General features: G+C 44.5%; 1 protein-coding gene across 1 annotated transcript in view; it reads left to right on the top strand.

Moving 5' to 3' along the window:
- Positions 1–735: 735 nt before the first annotated feature.
- LOC120916394 (basal cell adhesion molecule-like) overlaps positions 736–19397 on the top strand; it is a 77034-nt gene continuing 58372 nt past the window's right edge. The window contains exons 1-2 of the mRNA XM_040327348.1: positions 736–848; positions 16430–16554. Of these exons, the coding sequence (XP_040183282.1) occupies positions 788–848; positions 16430–16554 (186 nt within the window). The 5' untranslated portion in view covers positions 736–787. The remainder of the gene's footprint in view (positions 849–16429; positions 16555–19397) is intronic.

The raw sequence follows: 19397 nt of genomic DNA, 5'->3' as shown, positions 1-19397 counted from the left end.
AGAATTTTTTAAAACGTCGCCTATCGAGATTTTTAAGGGTAAAAGTTTGACGCCATGCCACTAGCGGGCGCAATTTTTAAGCGTGACATGCTGGGTATCATTTTACTCGGCGTAACATTATCTTTCACAATATATAAAAAAATTGGGCCAAATTTATTGTTGTCTTATTTTTTAATTCAAAAAAGTGATTTTTTTCCAAAAAAAGTGCGCTTGTAAGACCGCTGCGCAAATACGGTGTGACAAAAAGTATTGCAATGACTGCCATTTTATTCTCTAGTGTATTAGAAAAAAATATATAATGTTTGGGGGTTTTAAGTAATTTTCTAGCAAAAAAAACTGTTTTAGTCTCGTAAACACTGAATCTGGAAAATTAGCCCGGTGGTAAAGAGGTTAATGGCTGTGTGTTGAGTTATTTTGAGGGGACAGCAAATGTACACTGTTATACAAGCTGTACACTCACTACACAACATTGTAGCAAAGTGTCATTTCTTCAGTGTTGTCACATGAAAAGATAGAAGAAAATATTTACACAAATGGGAGGGGTGTACTCACTTTTGTGAGATATTATACATTGTAACTTGTCTTGTAATGTCTGCCTAGCGACAGGCGATGCTGTGATCAGGCTGGCCCTCCCCATTGGCCAGCAGCGCAGACTGCCTGGGGGGTGGGCCCAGCTGTGGCCACGCCTCCTCCTGCGGTGTCACATGTACTCATTGTGTTTGTCAGCTCTTGTTCCAGGAAGCTGAAACTTATTACAAAACAAAGGAGCTCAACAAGCAGCAGCAAGATGAAGTATGTGGCGTGCTTCTCCCTGATCTCTGTGATCTGCGCCCTGGCTGGCAATGGAGGTGAGAACCCCCCCTGTGATCTTCTTATTCAACTTTTTACAAACTTCTGGGTCTTAGAATAAAACTTTCACAGGAACTTTTTGTAAAACTTTATTTAAAACTTGAGCGTCGTCTGAAGTCGGAGCAGTCAATGTAAGTGGGAAGTCGTTCGCTCGCTCGTAGCTTCCTTCGTACTTTTTGATCTAATCATTTGTTTTTGTTTTGAATGCAGTATCCTGTTGTGTTACTTTTATTTATAGCAACAGGATCTAAAATAGATCCGAAGTCAAAATACAGTAAAACCTTGGTTTGAGAGTAACTTGGTTTGAGAGCGTTTTGCAAGACAAACAACATGTTTTAATACATTTTTGCCTTGATATACAAGCGATGTCTTGATATAAGAGTAGCATCATGTCACAACTGAGTATAAAAGAGAAGAGGAGCCTCTAAGTGTAGCAATATGGTTACATTTAACCACTTAAGACCCGGACCTTTAGGCAGCTAAAGGACCCGGCCAGTTTTTGCGATTCGGCACTGCGTCGCTTTAACTGACAATTGCGCGGTCGTGGGACGTGGTTCCCAAACAAAATTGCTGTCCTTTTTTTTCCCACAAATAGAGCTTTCTTTTGGTGGTATTTGATCACCTCTGCGGTTTTTATTTTTTGCGCTATAAACAAAAATAGAGCGACAATTTTGAAAAAAATGCAATATTTTTTACTTTTTGCTATAATAAATATCACCCAAAAATATATAAAATGTTTTTATTTTTTTCCTCGGTTTAGGCCGATACGTATTCTTCTACCCAGTTTTGGTAAAAAAAATCGCAATAAGCGTTTATCGATTGGTTTGCGCAAAATTTATAGCGTTTACAAAATAGGGGATAGTTTTATTGCATGTTTATTAATTATTTTTTTCTACTACTAATGGCGGCAATCAGCGATTTTTTTCGTGACTGCGACATTATGGCGCTTCGGACAATTTTGACACATTTTTGGGACCATTGTCATTTTCACAGCAAAAAATGCATTAAAAATGCACTGTTTACTGTGAAAATGACAATTGCAGTTTGGGAGTTAACCACAGGGGGGCACTGAAGGGGTTAATTGTGACCTCATTTGTGTTTCTAACTGTAGGGGGGTGTGGCTGTAGGTGTGACGTCATTGATTGTGTTTCCCTATAAATGGGAACACACGATCAATGACGGCGCCACAGTGAAGAACGGGGAAGCTGTGTTTACACACAGCTCTCCCCGTTCTTCAGCTCCGGGGACCGATCACAGGACTCCAGTGGCGATCAGGTCCGTGGGTCCCGCGGTCCGGACCGGGTCGCGACCCACAGCTGGGCACTTGTACGTGTACGTGCTTGTGCCCAGCCGTGCCATTCTGCCGACGTATATGTGCAGGAGGCGGTCCTTAAGTGGTTAATGAAAGTACAACATTTAGCAACTTATTGCTACACTTAGTCCCCTTGCACACTGGGACGTTTTTCATGCGGTACAGCGCTAAAAATAGCGTTGCTATACCGCATGAAAAATCATGCCCTGCAGTGTTCAATGTGAAAGCCCGAAGGCTTTCACATTGAAGCGGTGCGCTAGCAGGAGCGCACCAAAAGTCCTGCTAGCCGCATCTTTACCGCGGTATAGAAGCGGTGCGTTCACCGCTCCTATACCACGCCTTCCCATTGAAATCAATGGGATAGCGCGGTGATACCGCGGTATTAACCCTTTTTTGGCCTCTAGCGGGGGTTAAAACCTCACCGCTAGCGCCCGAATATCGCGGTAAATACGACGGTATAGCCGCGCTACAAATAGCGCTACTATACCGTCATCGCGGCTCCAAGCTGCAATGTGAAAGCAGCCTTAGAGGCGCCTCTCTTCTCTTTTATACTCTGTAAAAAAATGCTTTGATGTTCAAGTGCTTTGGATTACAAGCAGGTTTCTGGAACAAATTATGCTTGCAAACCAAGGTTTTACTGTATATATATTTTAGTATAGGGTAGAGTAGGGAACATATTAGGGATCACACATAGGTGTGCTTTCGGGCGTACAGCGCCAGCATCCAGCGTATTTTTGCGCCCGGTAGTCCTCAGATGTTGCATACAGCCGTGGTCAGCAGCCTGGACTGCGTCAAAGCTCCAAAACGCAAAAGTAAATTATTCTCTATGTAGTTAATTCACATTTCCACATCTTCCAAATCACCTGAAACCAACGCCTGCAGCTCGAAAAAGTTCCGGAACTTTAAATGAAGCTCCAATCGGGTAGATTGGTGTGTTTTTTGAGCACTTTTTGTTCCATAGAAATGCATGGAAATGCTTGATTTGTGCGTTTTTTAGGGTTTTAGCACATTTTGCTGCATGTTTCTGAGCGTTTTTTTTTGCAAATGAAATAATAAAATAAATAATAAATAAAATGCATCAATAATAACAATCATAAATAATATAAAATAACCCTCACCCTAATACTAACCCCGAATAATAACCTTGAACCCTACCTAATATTAACCCCTAATAATAATTTCGAACCGTAATATTAAACCCTTATCTTAACCCAAACCCTAATAATAACCTCTATTCTTAACCCCTAACCTGACAAAATAAATAATAAGTAAATAAATGAACCCATAACTTTTAACCCTAAAATGAACCCCTAACCTAACATAATAAATAATATTTAAATAATAAAATAACCCTAACCCTAATATTAAACCCTTATTCTAACCTCTTTCCCAAACCTAATAATGACCCCTAACCCTAACCTGTCAAAATAAATAATAAGTAAATCCCTAACCATGACCTTTAACCCCTAACCCAAATATTAACCCCTAACCTAACATAATAAATTAATCTTTAAATAATAAAATAAAATAACCCTAACCCTAATATTAAACCCTTATTCTAACCTCTTACCCAAACCTAATAATGACCCCTTATCCTAACCTGACAAAATAAATAATAGGTAAATAAATTAACTATAACCTTTGACCCCTAGCCCTAATATTAACTTCTAACATAATAAATAATATTTAAATAATAAAATAATCCAATTATTAAACCCTTATTCTAACCTCTAACCCACACCTAATAATAACCTCTTATTCTAACACCTAACCTGTCAAAATAAATAATAAGTAAATAAATAAACCCCTAACCATAACCTTTAACCCCTAACCCTAATATTAAAAAAAAATAAAAAAAATAACCCTAACCCTAATATTAACCCCTAACCTAACATAATAAACAATAAAATAACCCTAATATCAACCCCTTATTCTAACACCTAACCCAAACCCTAATATTAACCTTTAATCCTAACCTTTACCCCTAACCTGACAAAATAAATAAATAACAAGTAAATAAATTAACCTCTAACAATAACTTTTAATCCTAATATTAACCCCTAACCTAACAAAGTAAATAATAATAAAAGAAAAATTAATCCCTAACCAAAACCTTTAGCCCCAAACCCTAATAATGACTCTTAACCCAAGAAAATAAATAATAAGTAAATAAAATAAATTCAGTAATCTCTAACCAAAATCTTTAGCCCCAAACCCTAATAACGACTCTTAACCCAAGAAAATAAATAATAAGTAAATAAAATAAATTCAGTAATCCCTAACCAAAATCTTTAGCCCTAAACCCTAATAATGACTCTTAACCCAAGAAAATAAATAAGAAGAAGTAAATAAATTACCCCTAACTATAACCTTTAACCCCCGACCCCAATATTAACTTCTAACCTCTACCCTAACAAAATAAATAATAAGTAAATAAAATAAATGAACCCCTAACCAAAATCTTTAACCCCAAACCCTAATATTAACTCCTACCTCAACAAAATAAATATAAAAAGTAAATAAAATACATTAACCGCTTACTGTAACCTTTAACCCCTAGCCCCAATATTGGGCTCCAACCCCTAACCTAAATAAATAAATAATAAGTAAATAAATAATAAATATATTCACCCCTAACCCTAATATTAACCTCTTAACCCTAACTAACAAAAAAAAAAAATAATAATAATAAGTAAATAAACAAAAATAAAATAAATTAATTAAGCCCAAACCATGATCTTTAACCCCTTACAAAAAAAAAAAAAAACAATTCCTGAATAAATAAAAGTGGATGAAAAGCTGAAAAACATAGCAACAAATTACAAAACGTATGATATTTTTTTTCTATTGGCCAATAAAAAAAAAGCTCCAAAGCTTAAAAACGCTGTACAAAAATGGCAATACAAATGCCTGTCCCCAAAAAACCTTAAAAAATGTGACGCTTAGGTGTGAATTTTGCCACATCTACAAGACATGTGGCCTCCCAGGTCTGGAAAGATTCTGGTGTTGTACGCCCAAATTTGTCTCTGTGCGTGAAAAGAAAATGCCGCGCTCTCGTTTTCTTAAGCCCTCGTTTGCAGTAGATTTTATTGTTCCTTTGAAAAGCTATCACTTGGCTTTCCAGTATGGACATGGATCGTACCATGTTTTAGTGCGCTGGAAAAAAATGCAGCCTATCTGCATTTTTCCTTGACGCATGTCAATGCAATGGTTTGGTTTGGGCACCTAGACTGCAATGGTACAATGGAGTGTGAATGAGCCCTTAAAGGATATGTGCGCTCTACACACCTCTTAGCCAGTGTGTAGAGTTTTTGTCCCCTTCACCTAACCTACCCCTCCTCCACCCACACAAAGGCATACTTGCCATCCACTGTTTGTTTACTGCCCTGGCCACGCATGCGTATTACAGCTCCATAGACTTCTATAGGACAATCATCGATTAGGACACAACCCTATAGGTGTCTATGGGTAATTTCTCCTTTAAAAGAGATAAACAACAAAGCTTTTCACAAAGAGGAACTAAATTAGCACCGTAATAAAACATCACGCCTCACTTTCCAGAGGACATATGGCTTGGGTAAACAGTAACCGGATCTCATGTGTCAGCTGGAGATGGAGGGAAAGTCTATGTCTGGGCTAAACTTTGTTCTTTACAGAGTAGGGAAAGATTTGAGCTGTGCCATTCCTGTGCCACTCCCCTCACCCTTACCTTTAGGTTCCTGCTCCACTGCCCTCACCCTTACCTTCAGGTTCCTGTGCCACTCCCCTCACCCTTACCTTCACGTTCCTGCGCCACTCCCCTCACCCTTACCTTCACGTTCCTGCGCTACTACCCTCACCCTTACCTTCAGGTTCCTGCGCCACTGCCCTCACCTTCAGGTTCCTGCGCCACTCCCCTCACCCTTACCTTCACATTCCTGCACCACTCCCCTCACTCTTGCCTTCACATTCCTGCGCTACTACCCTCACTCTTACCTTCAGATTCCTGCGCCACTCCCCTCACCCTTACCTTCACATTCCTGCGCCACTCCCCTCACTCTTACCTTCACGTTCCTGCGCTACTACCCTCATCCTTACCTTCAGGTTCCTGCACCACTCCCCTCACCCTAAAGCCCCATACACACTATCAGTTTTCCTGCAGGTTTTTCTCTTCAGGTTTACCAAAACCATGTAGTGCAAGGGCCTGCCTGATTGCATACGAATTGAAACTTTTAAGGTTTGACCTCACATTAGATGGTTTTGGTAAACCTTAAGAGAAAAACCTGCAGGAAAACAGATAGTGTGTATGGGGCTTTACCTTCAAGTTCCTGCGCCACTCCCCTCACCCTTACCTTCAGGTTCCTGCGCCACTCCCCTCACCCTTACCTTCACGTTCCTGCGCCACTCCCCTCACCCTTACCTTCACGTTCCTGCGCCACTCCCCTCACTCTTACCTTCACGTTCCTGCTCTACTCCTCTCACTCTTACCTTCACGTTCCTGCGCTACTACCGTCACTCTTACATTCACGTTCCTGCGCTACTACCCTCACTCTTACATTCACGTTCCTGCGCTACTACCCTCACCCTTACATTCACGTTCCTGCGCTACTACCCTCACTCTTACATTCACGTTCCTGAACCACTCCCCTCACCCTTACTTTCTCGTTCCTGCACCACTCCCCTCACCCTTACTTTCTCGTTCCTGCACCACTCCCCTCACCCATACCATCACGTTTCATGCACCACTCCCATCTTTCTTGCCTTCACGTTCCTGCGCTACTACCCTCACTCTTACATTCACGTTCCTGCACCACTCCCCTCACCCTTACTTTCTCGTTCCTGCACCATTCCCCTCACCCATACCATCACGTTTCATGCACCACTCCCATCTTTCTTACCTTCACGTTCCTGCACCACTCCCCTCACCCTTGCTTTCATGTTCCTGCGCCACTCACCCTTGCTTTCGTGTTCCTTTGCCACTTCCGTCATTTTTACCTTCACATTTCTGTAGTACTCCTTGACACTTCATTTTATATGCCTTCACGTTCCTGTGCCACTCACCCTCACCTTCATGTTCCTGTGCCACTCCCCTCACCCTTACCCTCACATTGCTGAGCCATTGTCATCACGTCCCTCACAATGCAGGTCCTCCTCTGCTCCCAGCTTAGAATGTAATTCAACATTAAAGGTGATATGGGAGCTTCCTTGAAGACCAAGCATGAGTTTGTAGGTCGGTCATGTGACCAAAAATAAGGTTATCATAAGGTATTGCCAACCGATTGTTATGGTTGCTAATTCTTTTTAGATTGCCGATCTCTGCTAATAACGAGGGAGTGTTTTAGTTGTAGGTTGTTGGAGGCTTGCCTTATTCTTAATGACAATAGAATAAGAAAAGAAGTCGCCTATAAGCAGAGCAGTGCAATGTCAGCCTCCTGACAATTGGACCATTGTTGTGCCGTTATAAAGGACAAGATCAGGTCTTTTAGATGTAACAAAACAAAGGCTTCCATTGTATTTGCGCATACTCTTTCAAAAGAGTGCATGGCTTCCACGGGCATTTTCAATTGTATGCAACTGAGACCCCTGCATTTATTGTGGCTTTAAAAGCCGGCTGGAATGTGAATTGTTAATCAACAAAGCTGAGTGTTGGGGAACTTGTTTGCTTCATGGCGCTGTAATGAACTGCAAGTAAGGCCTGTTACACCCAGCTTATATAAGCAGTATAAACAGCAAGTTTTTAGGCCTTGTTTACATATACTTGATTTGGAATCGTGAGCAAATCCACAGTGATTCCAAATCACGGTCAACGTGCATTTGGGTGCCATGCATCTTGAATGGCAGTCTAAACTTGGCGCGATTTTGCCGCAATTGTTGGGCTTCAAAATGTGCGAGAATTGCAGAAAAACTGCTCTGCTCTTCGCTCAGGGCTTGCTGTTTGAGGGGGGGGGGTATTAAGCCACGTTTTTAGTGCCTTACAACCACTCGCCTAAACTGCAAAGGCAGATGTGGGTTGGGGGGATGGGGTTATACACATGAGAAGGACACAATGGTTTGGTTTCTCAGGGAAACCTTGCTAAAATTTGTTCTTCACAGGGCAATGAAAAAATGCTCCTTACATTGGTGGTCAGGGGAAGGAATGTTCCTTATATGGGTGATCAATGGGAAGAATACTCCTTACATTGGTGGTCAGGGGGAAGAATGTTTATTACGCTGGAGGTCGTGGAAAAAATGTCCCTTACATTGCAGGTTGGTGGGAAGTATGTCCCTTACATTGCAGGTTGGTGGGAAGTATGTCCCTTACATTGCAGGTTGGTGGGAAGTATGTCCCTTACATTGCAGGTTGGTGGGAAGTATGTCCCTTACATTGCAGGTTGGTGGGAAGTATGTCCCTTACATTGCAGGTTGGTGGGAAGTATGTCCCTTACATTGCAGGTTGGTGGGAAGTATGTCCCTTAAATTGCAGGTTGGTGGGAAGAATGTCCCATACATTGGTTGATGGATAGAAAGTTCCTTACTTTGAAGGTAGGTGGGAATAATGTCCATTGGAGGTTGGTGGGAATAATGTCCCTTACATTGGAGGTTGGTAGGAAGAATGTCCCTTACATTGGAGGTTGGTAGGAATAATGTCCCTTACATTGGAGGTTGGTAGGAATAATGTCCCTTACATTGGAGGTTGGTAGGAAGAATGTCCCTTAAATTGGAGGTTGGTAGGAAGAATGTCCCTTACATTGGAGGTTGGTAGGAAGAATGTCCCTTACATTGGAGGTTGGTGGGAAGAATGTCCCTTACATTGGAGGTTGGTGGGAAGAATGTCAGTTTTTATTGAAGGTCGGTAGAAAGAATGTGCCTTACATTGGAGGTCGGTAGAAAGAATATCCCTTACAGCGGAGGCTGGTGGGAAGAATATACCCTACTTTAGAGATTGGTGGGAAGTATGTCCTTTACATTGAAGGTTGGTGGGAAGAATGTCCCTTACATTGGAGGTTCGTGGGAAGAATATACCTTACATTGGAGATTGGTGGGAAGAATGTCCCTTACATTGGAGGTTGGTGGGAAGAATATACCTTACATTGGAGATTGGTGGGAAGAATATACCTTACTTTAGAGATTGGTGGGAAGTATGTCCCTTACATTGGAGGTTGGTGGGAAGAATGTCCCTTACATTGGAGGTTGGTGGGAAAAATATACCTTACATTGGAGATTGGTGGGAAGATTGTCCCTTACATTGGCAGTTGGCGGGAAGAATGTCCCTTACATTGGCAGTTGGTGGGAAGAATGTGCCCTACATTGGCAGTTGGTGGGAAGAATGTCCCTTACATTGGCAGTTGGTGGGAAGAATGTCCCTTATATTGAAGGTCCGGTGGGAAGAATGTCCCTTACATTGGCAGTTGGTGGGAAGAATGTCCCTTACATTGGCAGTTGGTGGGAAGAATGTCCCTTATATTGAAGGTCCGGTGGGAAGAATGTCCCTTACATTGGCGGTTGGTGGGAAGAATGTCCCTTACATTGGCAGTTGGTGGGAAGAATGTCCCTTATATTGAAGGTCCGGTGGGAAGAATGTCTCTTATATTGGCAGTTGGTGGGAAGAATGTCCCTTACATTGGCAGTTGGTGGGAAGAATGTCCCTTATATTGAAGGTCCGGTGGGAAGAATGTCCCTTACATTGGCAGTTGGTGGGAAGAATGTCCCTTACATTGGCAGTTGGTGGGAAGAATGTCCCTTATATTGAAGGTCCGGTGGGAAGAATGTCCCTTACATTGGCAGTTGGTGGGAAGAATGTCCCTTACATTGGCAGTTGGTGGGAAGAATGTCCCTTACATTGGCAGTTGGTGGGAAGAATGTCCCTTATATTGAAGGTCCGGTGGGAAGAATGTCCCTTACATTGGCAGTTGGTGGGAAGAATGTCCCTTACATTGGCAGTTGGTGGGAAGAATGTCCCTTATATTGAAGGTCCGGTGGGAAGAATGTCCCTTACATTGGCAGTTGGTGGCAAGAATGTCCCTTATATTGAAGATCAATAGAAAGATTGTCTTTTACATTATAGGTTGGTGGGAAGAATGCTCTTTAGATTGGTGACACCAAGTCAACCATGTGCAGTGAAAGCAGTTGTGGTGCAGGCTTTGATGAGGTGAGGAAGAAACGTATCACCTCCCCACCTGTCAAACACCCTCTGAAAACTTATCCACGCTCTTAAAAGGGCTAACACTAGTGTAAAGAATTATGTCGGAGAGCATCCCAGACCTATAAAAATCCACGGGACATCACAGCCAACATATTTCACCTAAAAGGAAAATGTCACTTTTGGATGGGCTGACCCTTTAAAAGTAGAATTGGTTGAAAACACCGCGGCAGCTTCTTTTACAGTCGCTTTCATACCTTAGGCCCACAGAGTTCAAAAGGAGTCAACTCGTAAAACGAAGCCTGCCTTTCAGAGCATTCGCGGACGTTTTGAACGATATCTAGATACTCTTTTTCTGAACGAGTTTTCTGCCCTACAGTCGTACATTTCCTTTAAGACGGATGAGAGCTAATCCCGTACAAAGCAAAGACAAGATTTGTTCTGTTCGGTTTTAATTTCATCTGTGAAGCCTTGTCACTTGATCTACAAAGGTGTCTCAGATCCTGCCGGGATTGGGGCCCCCCCTCTGGGGACGCTACAATTATCAGGCGTGTAAGTCACGGTGAACATTACAGGATCACACTGTGAGCGATATTGTCTGGATCGGCTGCCTTTGCGACGGGAGCCCGTGCCGCACCTTTCATGAGGACTCGGGGATATAAAAGATGGGTTTACTAGCCGGGAGTTATTAGTAAGAGGATAAAGGAGCTCCGAGTCCATCTCCTGCTACAGATCTATTGTAAATAAAAGTACATTCCTCCCGATTGATGTCACACCCCAGACTTCTTAAAGGGGGCTTCAATGTATTGGTAACTAGCATAAAAACGGCTATTTTCGAGGGACTTTCTTTTGATGAAGGGGTTTCTTGCCGCAAAGTGTGTGAAACTATTCTGCAGACATCCTAGTACAGCAGTGGCGGCTGGTGCTCAAAATGTTTTGGGGGGCGCAAACAAATGAAAAAAAAAAAGACATTTGCAGCCTCACTGTGCCCATCAAATGCAGCCACTGTGCCATGCCATCAATTGTCACCACTGTGCCATCAATTGTTGCCGCTGTGCCATCAATTGTCGCCACTGTGCCATCAAACGCAGCCACTGTGCCATCAAACGCAGCCACTGTGCCATCAAACGCAGCCACTGTGCCATCAAACGCAGCCACTGTGCCATCAAACGCAGCCACTGTGCCATCAAACGCAGCCACTGTGCCATCAAACGTCACCATTGTGCCCATCAATTGTCACCACTGTGCCATGCCAAACGCAGCCACTGTGCCATCAAACACAGCCACTGTGCCATGCCATCAAACACAGCCACTGTGCCCACATCAATTGTCGCCACTGTGCCCACATCAATTGTAGCCACTGTGCCCACATCAATTGTAGCCACTGTGCCCACATCAATTGTAGCCACTGTGCCCACATCAATTGTAGCCACTGTGCCCACATCAATTGTCCGCCACTGTGCCCACATCAATTGTCCCCACATCAATTGTCCCCCACTGTGCCCACATCAATTGTCCCCCACTGTGCCCACATCAATTGTCCCCCACTGTGCCCACATCAATTGTCTCCCACTGTGCCCACATCAATTGTCCCCACTGTGCCCACATCAATTGTCCCCACTGTGCCCACATCAATTGTCCCCACTGTGCCCTGTAAAATGCTGCCACTCGCAATTGCCTAAAAGGGTATTTTTGGAACAGGCATGAGGTTTTAGCTGCTACCATACTACCATGGGTTTGAGATTTGTGTCTCTCAAAATTTATGAGCAGATTGACCTGGGAGACATTTATTAAACTACATTAGACTTCATGGCTATTCAACTATGGCCAGCAGGCTTAGAAGGGACAGTTAGGGGGATTTTGGTAAGCCAGTCCCCTTCATTATAAAAAGAGGGTCATAAAGCGCCTGCCAGTCAGATTCCCCCCCGCCCGGGACTTACCTTTCTGGGGTTCGCAATGCTCTTTCCACGGTCCCTCAATGTCTTCTGACAGCGACTGTAAAAGAAGCTGCCGGTGTTTTCAAACAATTCTACTTTTAAAGGGTCAGAAGACATCTGACTTCTGATATGAAAAATATTTCAGTGGTTGCTGTGGGGTAAAACGGTTGGTTCTAGGCCTCCATGCAAACGACTGTACAGATCGGCAATACAGCCTTGTTCTAGGGCCTACCTCAGAATGTGACTAAACTCCAAAGAAATAGCAGCACACCTATGTGGTCATCCCTCTGCTCTCCAGTCTCCTATAGACATACAGTAAAACCTTGAATTGCGAGAATAATTCGTTCCGGAAACATGCTTGTAATCCAAAACACTTGTATATCAAAGTGCATTTCCCCATAAGAAATAATGGAAACTCAACTGATTTGTTCCACAACCATTTATTCATAGGTCCTTCAGGTTATAGTCCATATAAAAAGATTATAGCAACGTTACCGGGTTGTGGAACCATAAAATGTCCATCCACAAATGGAAGCCTCCACAAGAGGATTAGAAGCAAAATCCAGCAGGAGCTACAGAGTAATAAAGAGAAGAGAGGCGCCTCTAAGTGTAGCAATTTGTTGCTAAATGTTGTAGCTTCATTGAATGTAACCATATTGCTACACTTGGAGGCGCCGCTCTTCTCTTTTATAATCAGTAGTGACATGACGCTACTTGTATATCAAGTCAAAATGTATTAAAAAATGTAGCTTGTCTTGCAAAATGCTCTCAAACCAAGTTACTCTCAAACCAAGGTTTTACTGTAGTAGTTCCTGTAAGCAGTAGTTCAAAACACTGCAGGGGGCAGGTTTCCCCGCACAATCAGGTTCTTGTGCTTGTTCTAGGTTAAAACAAATGTAATGATTTATGTTCTTTAATACATAACTAGTGCATTCATTGTCATTATATCTGCATGGAGTTGAACGTTAACTATCGGTGACTTTGGGTCAGTCTATTGCCAGAAACCCTGCCTCTCATTACTAATATGTTCCCTCTTGAGGAGATAACCATTTCTGTTCTGTCGACAAAAGAACCCCCCCCCCCCCTAAAAAAAAAAAAAAAAATATATACCGATATACTGTAGCTTACCAGACATTTGATGTGGTGGCTGTGTTAGTTTTTTTTCAGGCTTTTTCCCATTTAATTTTCGCCTGGTGATCCCATCTTTAACACATGCCAAGGCCCAGGGTGACTATGCTCACTCACCTTACTGTATCACAAATAAGATGGGACTACTGAACCCTGCCCCATTTCTATTCTCCATAACATAAGTTTTGTTCTATAGTCCTCAGAGATAGCTGAAAACTACAGACAGAGAACACAATGTTATCTGGCAGGATCAACAGCTATTTTTTGAACATCTAAAATAAATGTAACACAATGTTTTTTTAAAGGTCTAGATAGAAAACTTAAGTACATTTTTTTTTATAGTCCCAGTAATATCACCACTGGGCCTCTGTGCTGCTTTGGGCAATGCATTACAGATCATGGCTGATAGGAGGGGCCGGTGACTTGTCGTTAAGGTTCCCCTATCGAGATGGTTCCTGTAAGGACTGCGCAGGTGCAATCCTTGCCGACGGAAATCTTCGAACCTCGGCCGGCATCCAGGCTCATTCCTTAACATCCCCGTGGATTGGAGGATGTTAAAAAAAGAGCCAGGAGCCTGAGCGAGCGTAGCGAGGACGTGAGGCCGACTGGCCACTTTCCTCAAATTCCACGTCGCCCTGGATGCCGGCCGAGGTTCAGAGATTTTCCGTCAGGAAGGATTGCGCCTGCGCAGTCCTTACAGGAACCATCTTGATAGCTGGAACCATATCGTCAGATCACCGGCCTGGTGCTTTGTATAGCTGCCTGAAAACCGCACAGCACCCATCCTCAGTACTACTCCTGATGCAAGCAATGGGTTGGCTCTTGCGAGGACTTATGCAAATATCAAAATGAGTGGACGTTCCTAGGCAGGCTGCTTTTGCATGCAGACCACCCTAGTAGGGTGACCACGTGCCCCGGATTGCCCGGGACAGTCCCGCATTTTGCAGGTCTGTCCCGGGCACATTCATTCCAGGACAATACAGTGTCCCGGAATGAAACTGACATAGCCACCCCCCGGGCCAAACGTATGCCCCCAAAAAAGTCCGTCACATCACCGCTTTATTCACTGTCAGTACTTATGTTGGCTGGGAATGCCTGGAGGAGCACAATCCCCGTCCCCTGCTTGTGATTGGAGAAATCATAAATCCCGCCTCTTTTGTCCAATCACTGTGCTGTGATTCGTTACAGCACAAGCTGATTTTTGGGAAGGGGGGTGTCCCTGAATGGTAGTTTGGAAATGTGGTCACCCTACACCGTAGGTAACTCTAGCCCAAGCCTGCTGAGCCTCGGTGACTAAAAGAACTGATATCCAATGGATAAGTCAGTTTGGGGAGGACAGTCCTAGATAATGCTGTATGTCCTCCAGCCAGGCTCTGTCTGACTTGATGCAGCTTCCAATGTCCGGTACAGGAGAGGAGACTGTATATTTGGGGATGGCTAGAGTTCAGCTTTAACAGACCACATGGACCAAATAAGAGAAGTTCATCGTCAGGGTGTGCATACCCGTTTATTCACTATATTGTAGAATAAAACTAGGGGACTTAAGGGTCCATCCACCATCTTCTCAGACTTTTCTTAATCATCTTAATGTACACTGGTGGAGTTGGTGATGGAGCATGTAGGATGACATTATTGACACTGGTGGGATTGGTGATGTAAGATGACATTGTAGACACTTTTGGGGTTGGTGATGGAGAATGTAGGATGACGTTGTAGACACTGGTGGGGTTGGTGATGTAGGATGATGTTTCAGACACTGGTGGGGTTGGTGATGTAGGATGATGTTTCAGACACTGGTGGGATTGGTGATGGAGGATGTAGGATGACGTTGTAGACACTGGTGGGGTTGGTGATGGAGGATGTAGGATGATGTTTCAGACCCTGGTGGGGTTGGTGATGGAGGATCTAGGATGATGTTTCAGACACTGGTGGGGTTGGTGATGGAGGATGTAGGATGATGTTTCAGACACTGGTGGGATTGGTGATGGAGGAAGTTTGTAGGATGAAATTGCAAATTGGAGGATATAGGATGACGTAGACACTGGTGGGGTTGGTGATGAAGGATAATGTTGTAGACACAGATGCGGTTGGTGATAAAGGATGTAGGATGACGTTGTAGACACTGGTGGGGTTGGTGATGGAGGATGACATTTTAGACACTGGTGGGGTTGCCGATGAAGGATAATGTTGTAGACACTGATGCGGTTAGGGATGGAGGATGTAGGATGATGTTTCAGACACTGATGGGGTTGATGATGGAGGCTGTAGGATGACGTTGTAGACACTGATGGGGTTGGTGATGTAGGATGACGTTGTAGACACTGATGGGGTTGGTGATGTAGGATGATGTTGTAGACACTGGTGGGATTGGTGATGTAGGATGATGTTGTAGGCACTGGTGGGATTGGTGATGTAGGATGACGTTGTAGACACTGGTGGGATTGGTGATGTAGGATGACGTTGTAGACACTGGTGGGATTGGTGATGTAGGATGACGTTGTAGACACTGGTGGGATTGGTGATGTAGGATGACGTTGTAGACACTGATGGGGTTGGTGATGTAGGATGACGTTGTAGACACTGATGGGGTTGGTGATGTAGGATGATGTTGTAGACACTGGTGGGATTGGTGATGTAGGATGATGTTGTAGGCACTGGTGGGATTGGTGATGTAGGATGACGTTGTAGACACTGGTGGGATTGGTGATGTAGGATGACGTTGTAGACACTGATGGGGTTGGTGATGTAGGATGACGTTGTAGACACTGGTGGGATTGGTGATGTAGGATGATGTTGTAGGCACTGGTGGGATTGGTGATGTAGGATGACGTTGTAGACACTGGTGGGATTGGTGATGTAGGATGACGTTGTAGACACTGGTGGGATTGGTGATGTAGGATGACGTTGTAGACACTGGTGGGATTGGTGATGTAGGATGACGTTGTAGGCACTGGTGGGATTGGTGATGTAGGATGATGTTGTGGTGGGGTTGGTGATGGATGATATAAAATGACGTTGCAGACACTGGGGGTGTTGGTGATAGAGGATGTTAGATGACGCTAATGAGTGCGTAGAAGATTAACAATGTCTGTTTGTCTCTTGCAGTTATTGCTGAATTGTATATCTCTGGGCCCGAGTCTGCAGTGCTGGAGGGGGATGCTGTGGCCTTGGAATGTCTCTCAGACTCTGCTACGGATATGCAGAATTACACTTTCCAAAAATACAGCACAGTAAGTATGACTAATACTGTAGGTGCAGATGTTGTATTTCTTTAGAACAGTTCTGCTACAAGCATCTTAAACTCCTTGCTCAACTTGACACAACTCTGAAACTTAAAGGGAACTAATATATAAAACGTCAGACTTCCCAGCTATCTTCTGTAAACGAAATTGTAAAACAATTAGCAGTGGCGGCTGGTGCTCAAAATTTTTGGTGGGGCGTAAGCAAACTGAAAAAAACAAAACACATAAATTGCAGCCAGTGTGCCGGCAAAACGCAGCCAGTGTGCCGGCAAAACGCAGCCAGTGTGCCGGCAAAACGCAGCCAGTGTGCCGGCAAAACGCAGCCAGTGTGCCGGCAAAACGCAGCCAGTGTGCCGGCAAAACGCAGCCAGTGTGCCCCATCAATTGCCGCCAGTGTGACCATCAATTGCCGCTACTGTGCCCCTTTATATGCTGCCAGTGTGCCCATCAAATTCTGCCAGTGTGCCCATCAAATTCTGCCAGTGTGCCCATCAATTGCCGCTGCTGTGCCCCATCAGATGCTGCCTGGCACTTATCTGTCTCGCAGCGGGTCAGCGGCGGTCTCCTGCACGCTCCTTGATGTCTTCTTCCGTCCTCTCTCAGGCGTCCAATCACAGCGCCTGACATTTCAGCCAATCAGGTGACCGGTAACAGACCCGACAACCTGATTGGCTGAGAGGCGGATTCAGTGTCAGCAAAGCAAATTCCTTTGCTGTTTACTCAGCTGTGTATTAGCAAAGCAAACACCCAGCATGGCGCCCTCTGTTCACTTTTTTGGGCTCCTATTAGATCCTAGGGCTCTAATCAGACGCTTCCAAAAAACACCCCAGCCCCGCCGCTGCTGTTCAGGTCCCCGGGGCCCTAAAAGGGGCCTGACACCTGAATAGGGGGGTATCAGCGGCAACCATAGATAGATTCATGCAATGCATGAATCTATCTATGGTGATAAGAGCGATGCAGGAGAGAGGGGGCAGCGCTCCTGCGCCCTTTATGGACGCACAGCCACTGAAACAATGCCTTCCTATGTGATGGAGTTGACAAGGGTCGGTGACAACCATAGCTTCCTCCATAGATACAGTGTGGTGAGTGGGTGTTTTCACCATAGGATGGGAGGTGTGTTACTGCAGGATCACCAGGTTAAATAAAGGAAAAAAAGTCAGTAGAAAAGAAAACGAATGCATCCACCACACAAGGAATGGTAAGTTTTGCTTAATCTAAAGGAGCTTGCAATGGTAAAGCTGGCCTTCCCCAATACAGTCACCTTTATATTTACCCAAACTATGCAATGTAAGAGCCTACTATGCAATTGTATCCAAGCAGGCAGGCTAGTGCACCAAATAGTTGTTTGTAGCTCTAAAGGGAATTTTTAGGGATGCACCAATATATCGGTGCGGATACATGTCGGCTGAAAACAGCTGTTTTGGCGACATGCCCAAACAGCTTTAAAATTGCCGATATGGGCATCGGGTGCCTGTAAAAAAAAATGGTTGCTGGGCTGTCACGGCTCCGTCCTCTGCACGAGCCAACGAGTTTCACTGCCTCCTAAGTCCTTCTGACTCGAACGGCTATTCAAAAATGGCGCTGGGTGGCGCCATTACGTATCTGCTTATGCGCCGCCGAGCGGATACGAACTTTCCTGAGCCCACCCGGCGCCATTTTTAAATAGCCGATCGAGTCAGGAGGGACACTTTGGCAGTGACACTCGTTGGCTCGTGCAGTGCACTCGCCATAGGCAGAGGACGGAGCAGTGACAGTCCAGTCCAACACAGCACAGAGCCCAGCACAGCACAGAGCCCAGCAGCACAGAGCCCAGCCATGTCCAGCACAGCCCAGCTTTAAGGTAATAAAGAAGCTGGTGGTGGCAGTAGGTGATGGTGGCAGGAGGTGGTGGGGGCATGAGGTGATGGTGGAAGAAGGTAATGGTGGCACCGTGGCAGGAGGTGGGTGAGGTAATGCTGGCAGGAGGTGGTGGGGCAGGAGGTGATGGTGGCAAGAGCCGATTGTGGCAGGAGGTGGGGGTGGTGGATGCAGGAGGTGGTGGCGAGAGCAGGAAGTGATGGCGGCAAGAGCTGGCAGGAGGTGATGGTGGCAGGGGGTGGTGGGGGAAGGAGATGATGGTGGCAGGAGGTGGGGGTGGTGTTTTGACATACAATTATAAAAAAAAAAAAAAGTCATTTTCGGTTTCGGACTGACATTTTTTTTTTATTTCGGTTTCGTTTCGGTTCTGAAATTTCCATTTCGGTGCACCTCTAGAAATTTTACACCCAGATTGCAATGTGTATGACCACCCTTAGGGTCTGGGTTGACAGGCTTTGATCTTGTGTCAATGGTGTCAAATTAACATTGGTTTGCTTCTGAGATCCTTCAGACGTCATCGACAGGTACACTTGATCTGCAATTGACCTCCTTCTGATCTGCATTCCACCTGTTTCAAGCAGGTTTTGCATTCCAATAGACTTGCATCAAAGCGTGTCAATACAGGCCCTTAGGGACCCTATGGATAGGTCAACATTTTTAGAAATCCGAGCTGTTGGTGGCGCTGAAAGCAGCACCTGGCTTAACAAATTTCAATAAAAAAAATCAAATGACTTGGGCAGAAAATGAGTGGTCCAGCAGTGACTGCATCCTATCAGAAGCACTGTTTGGGTATTCGGGTAGCAGAGGATGCAGTGGCTGTTGTCTACAATAGCTTGCAGTGGAGATGCCTCTCTCCACGCTGTTAGCAGTGGATGGCCAAATCTATTGAAGTTCTCCTGCAGGCTGAATGAGAAAAAAACAGAGCCATGTAAGGTAGGGCGAACACATACGTGAGTAGCGGCCGCATATGTAAA

This window comes from Rana temporaria, chromosome 10, assembly GCF_905171775.1.
Source record: "Rana temporaria chromosome 10, aRanTem1.1, whole genome shotgun sequence".
NCBI lineage: Eukaryota > Metazoa > Chordata > Amphibia > Anura > Ranidae > Rana > Rana temporaria.
Note: the sequence above shows the minus strand (reverse complement) of the source record. Positions and strands in the feature narration are given on the sequence as shown.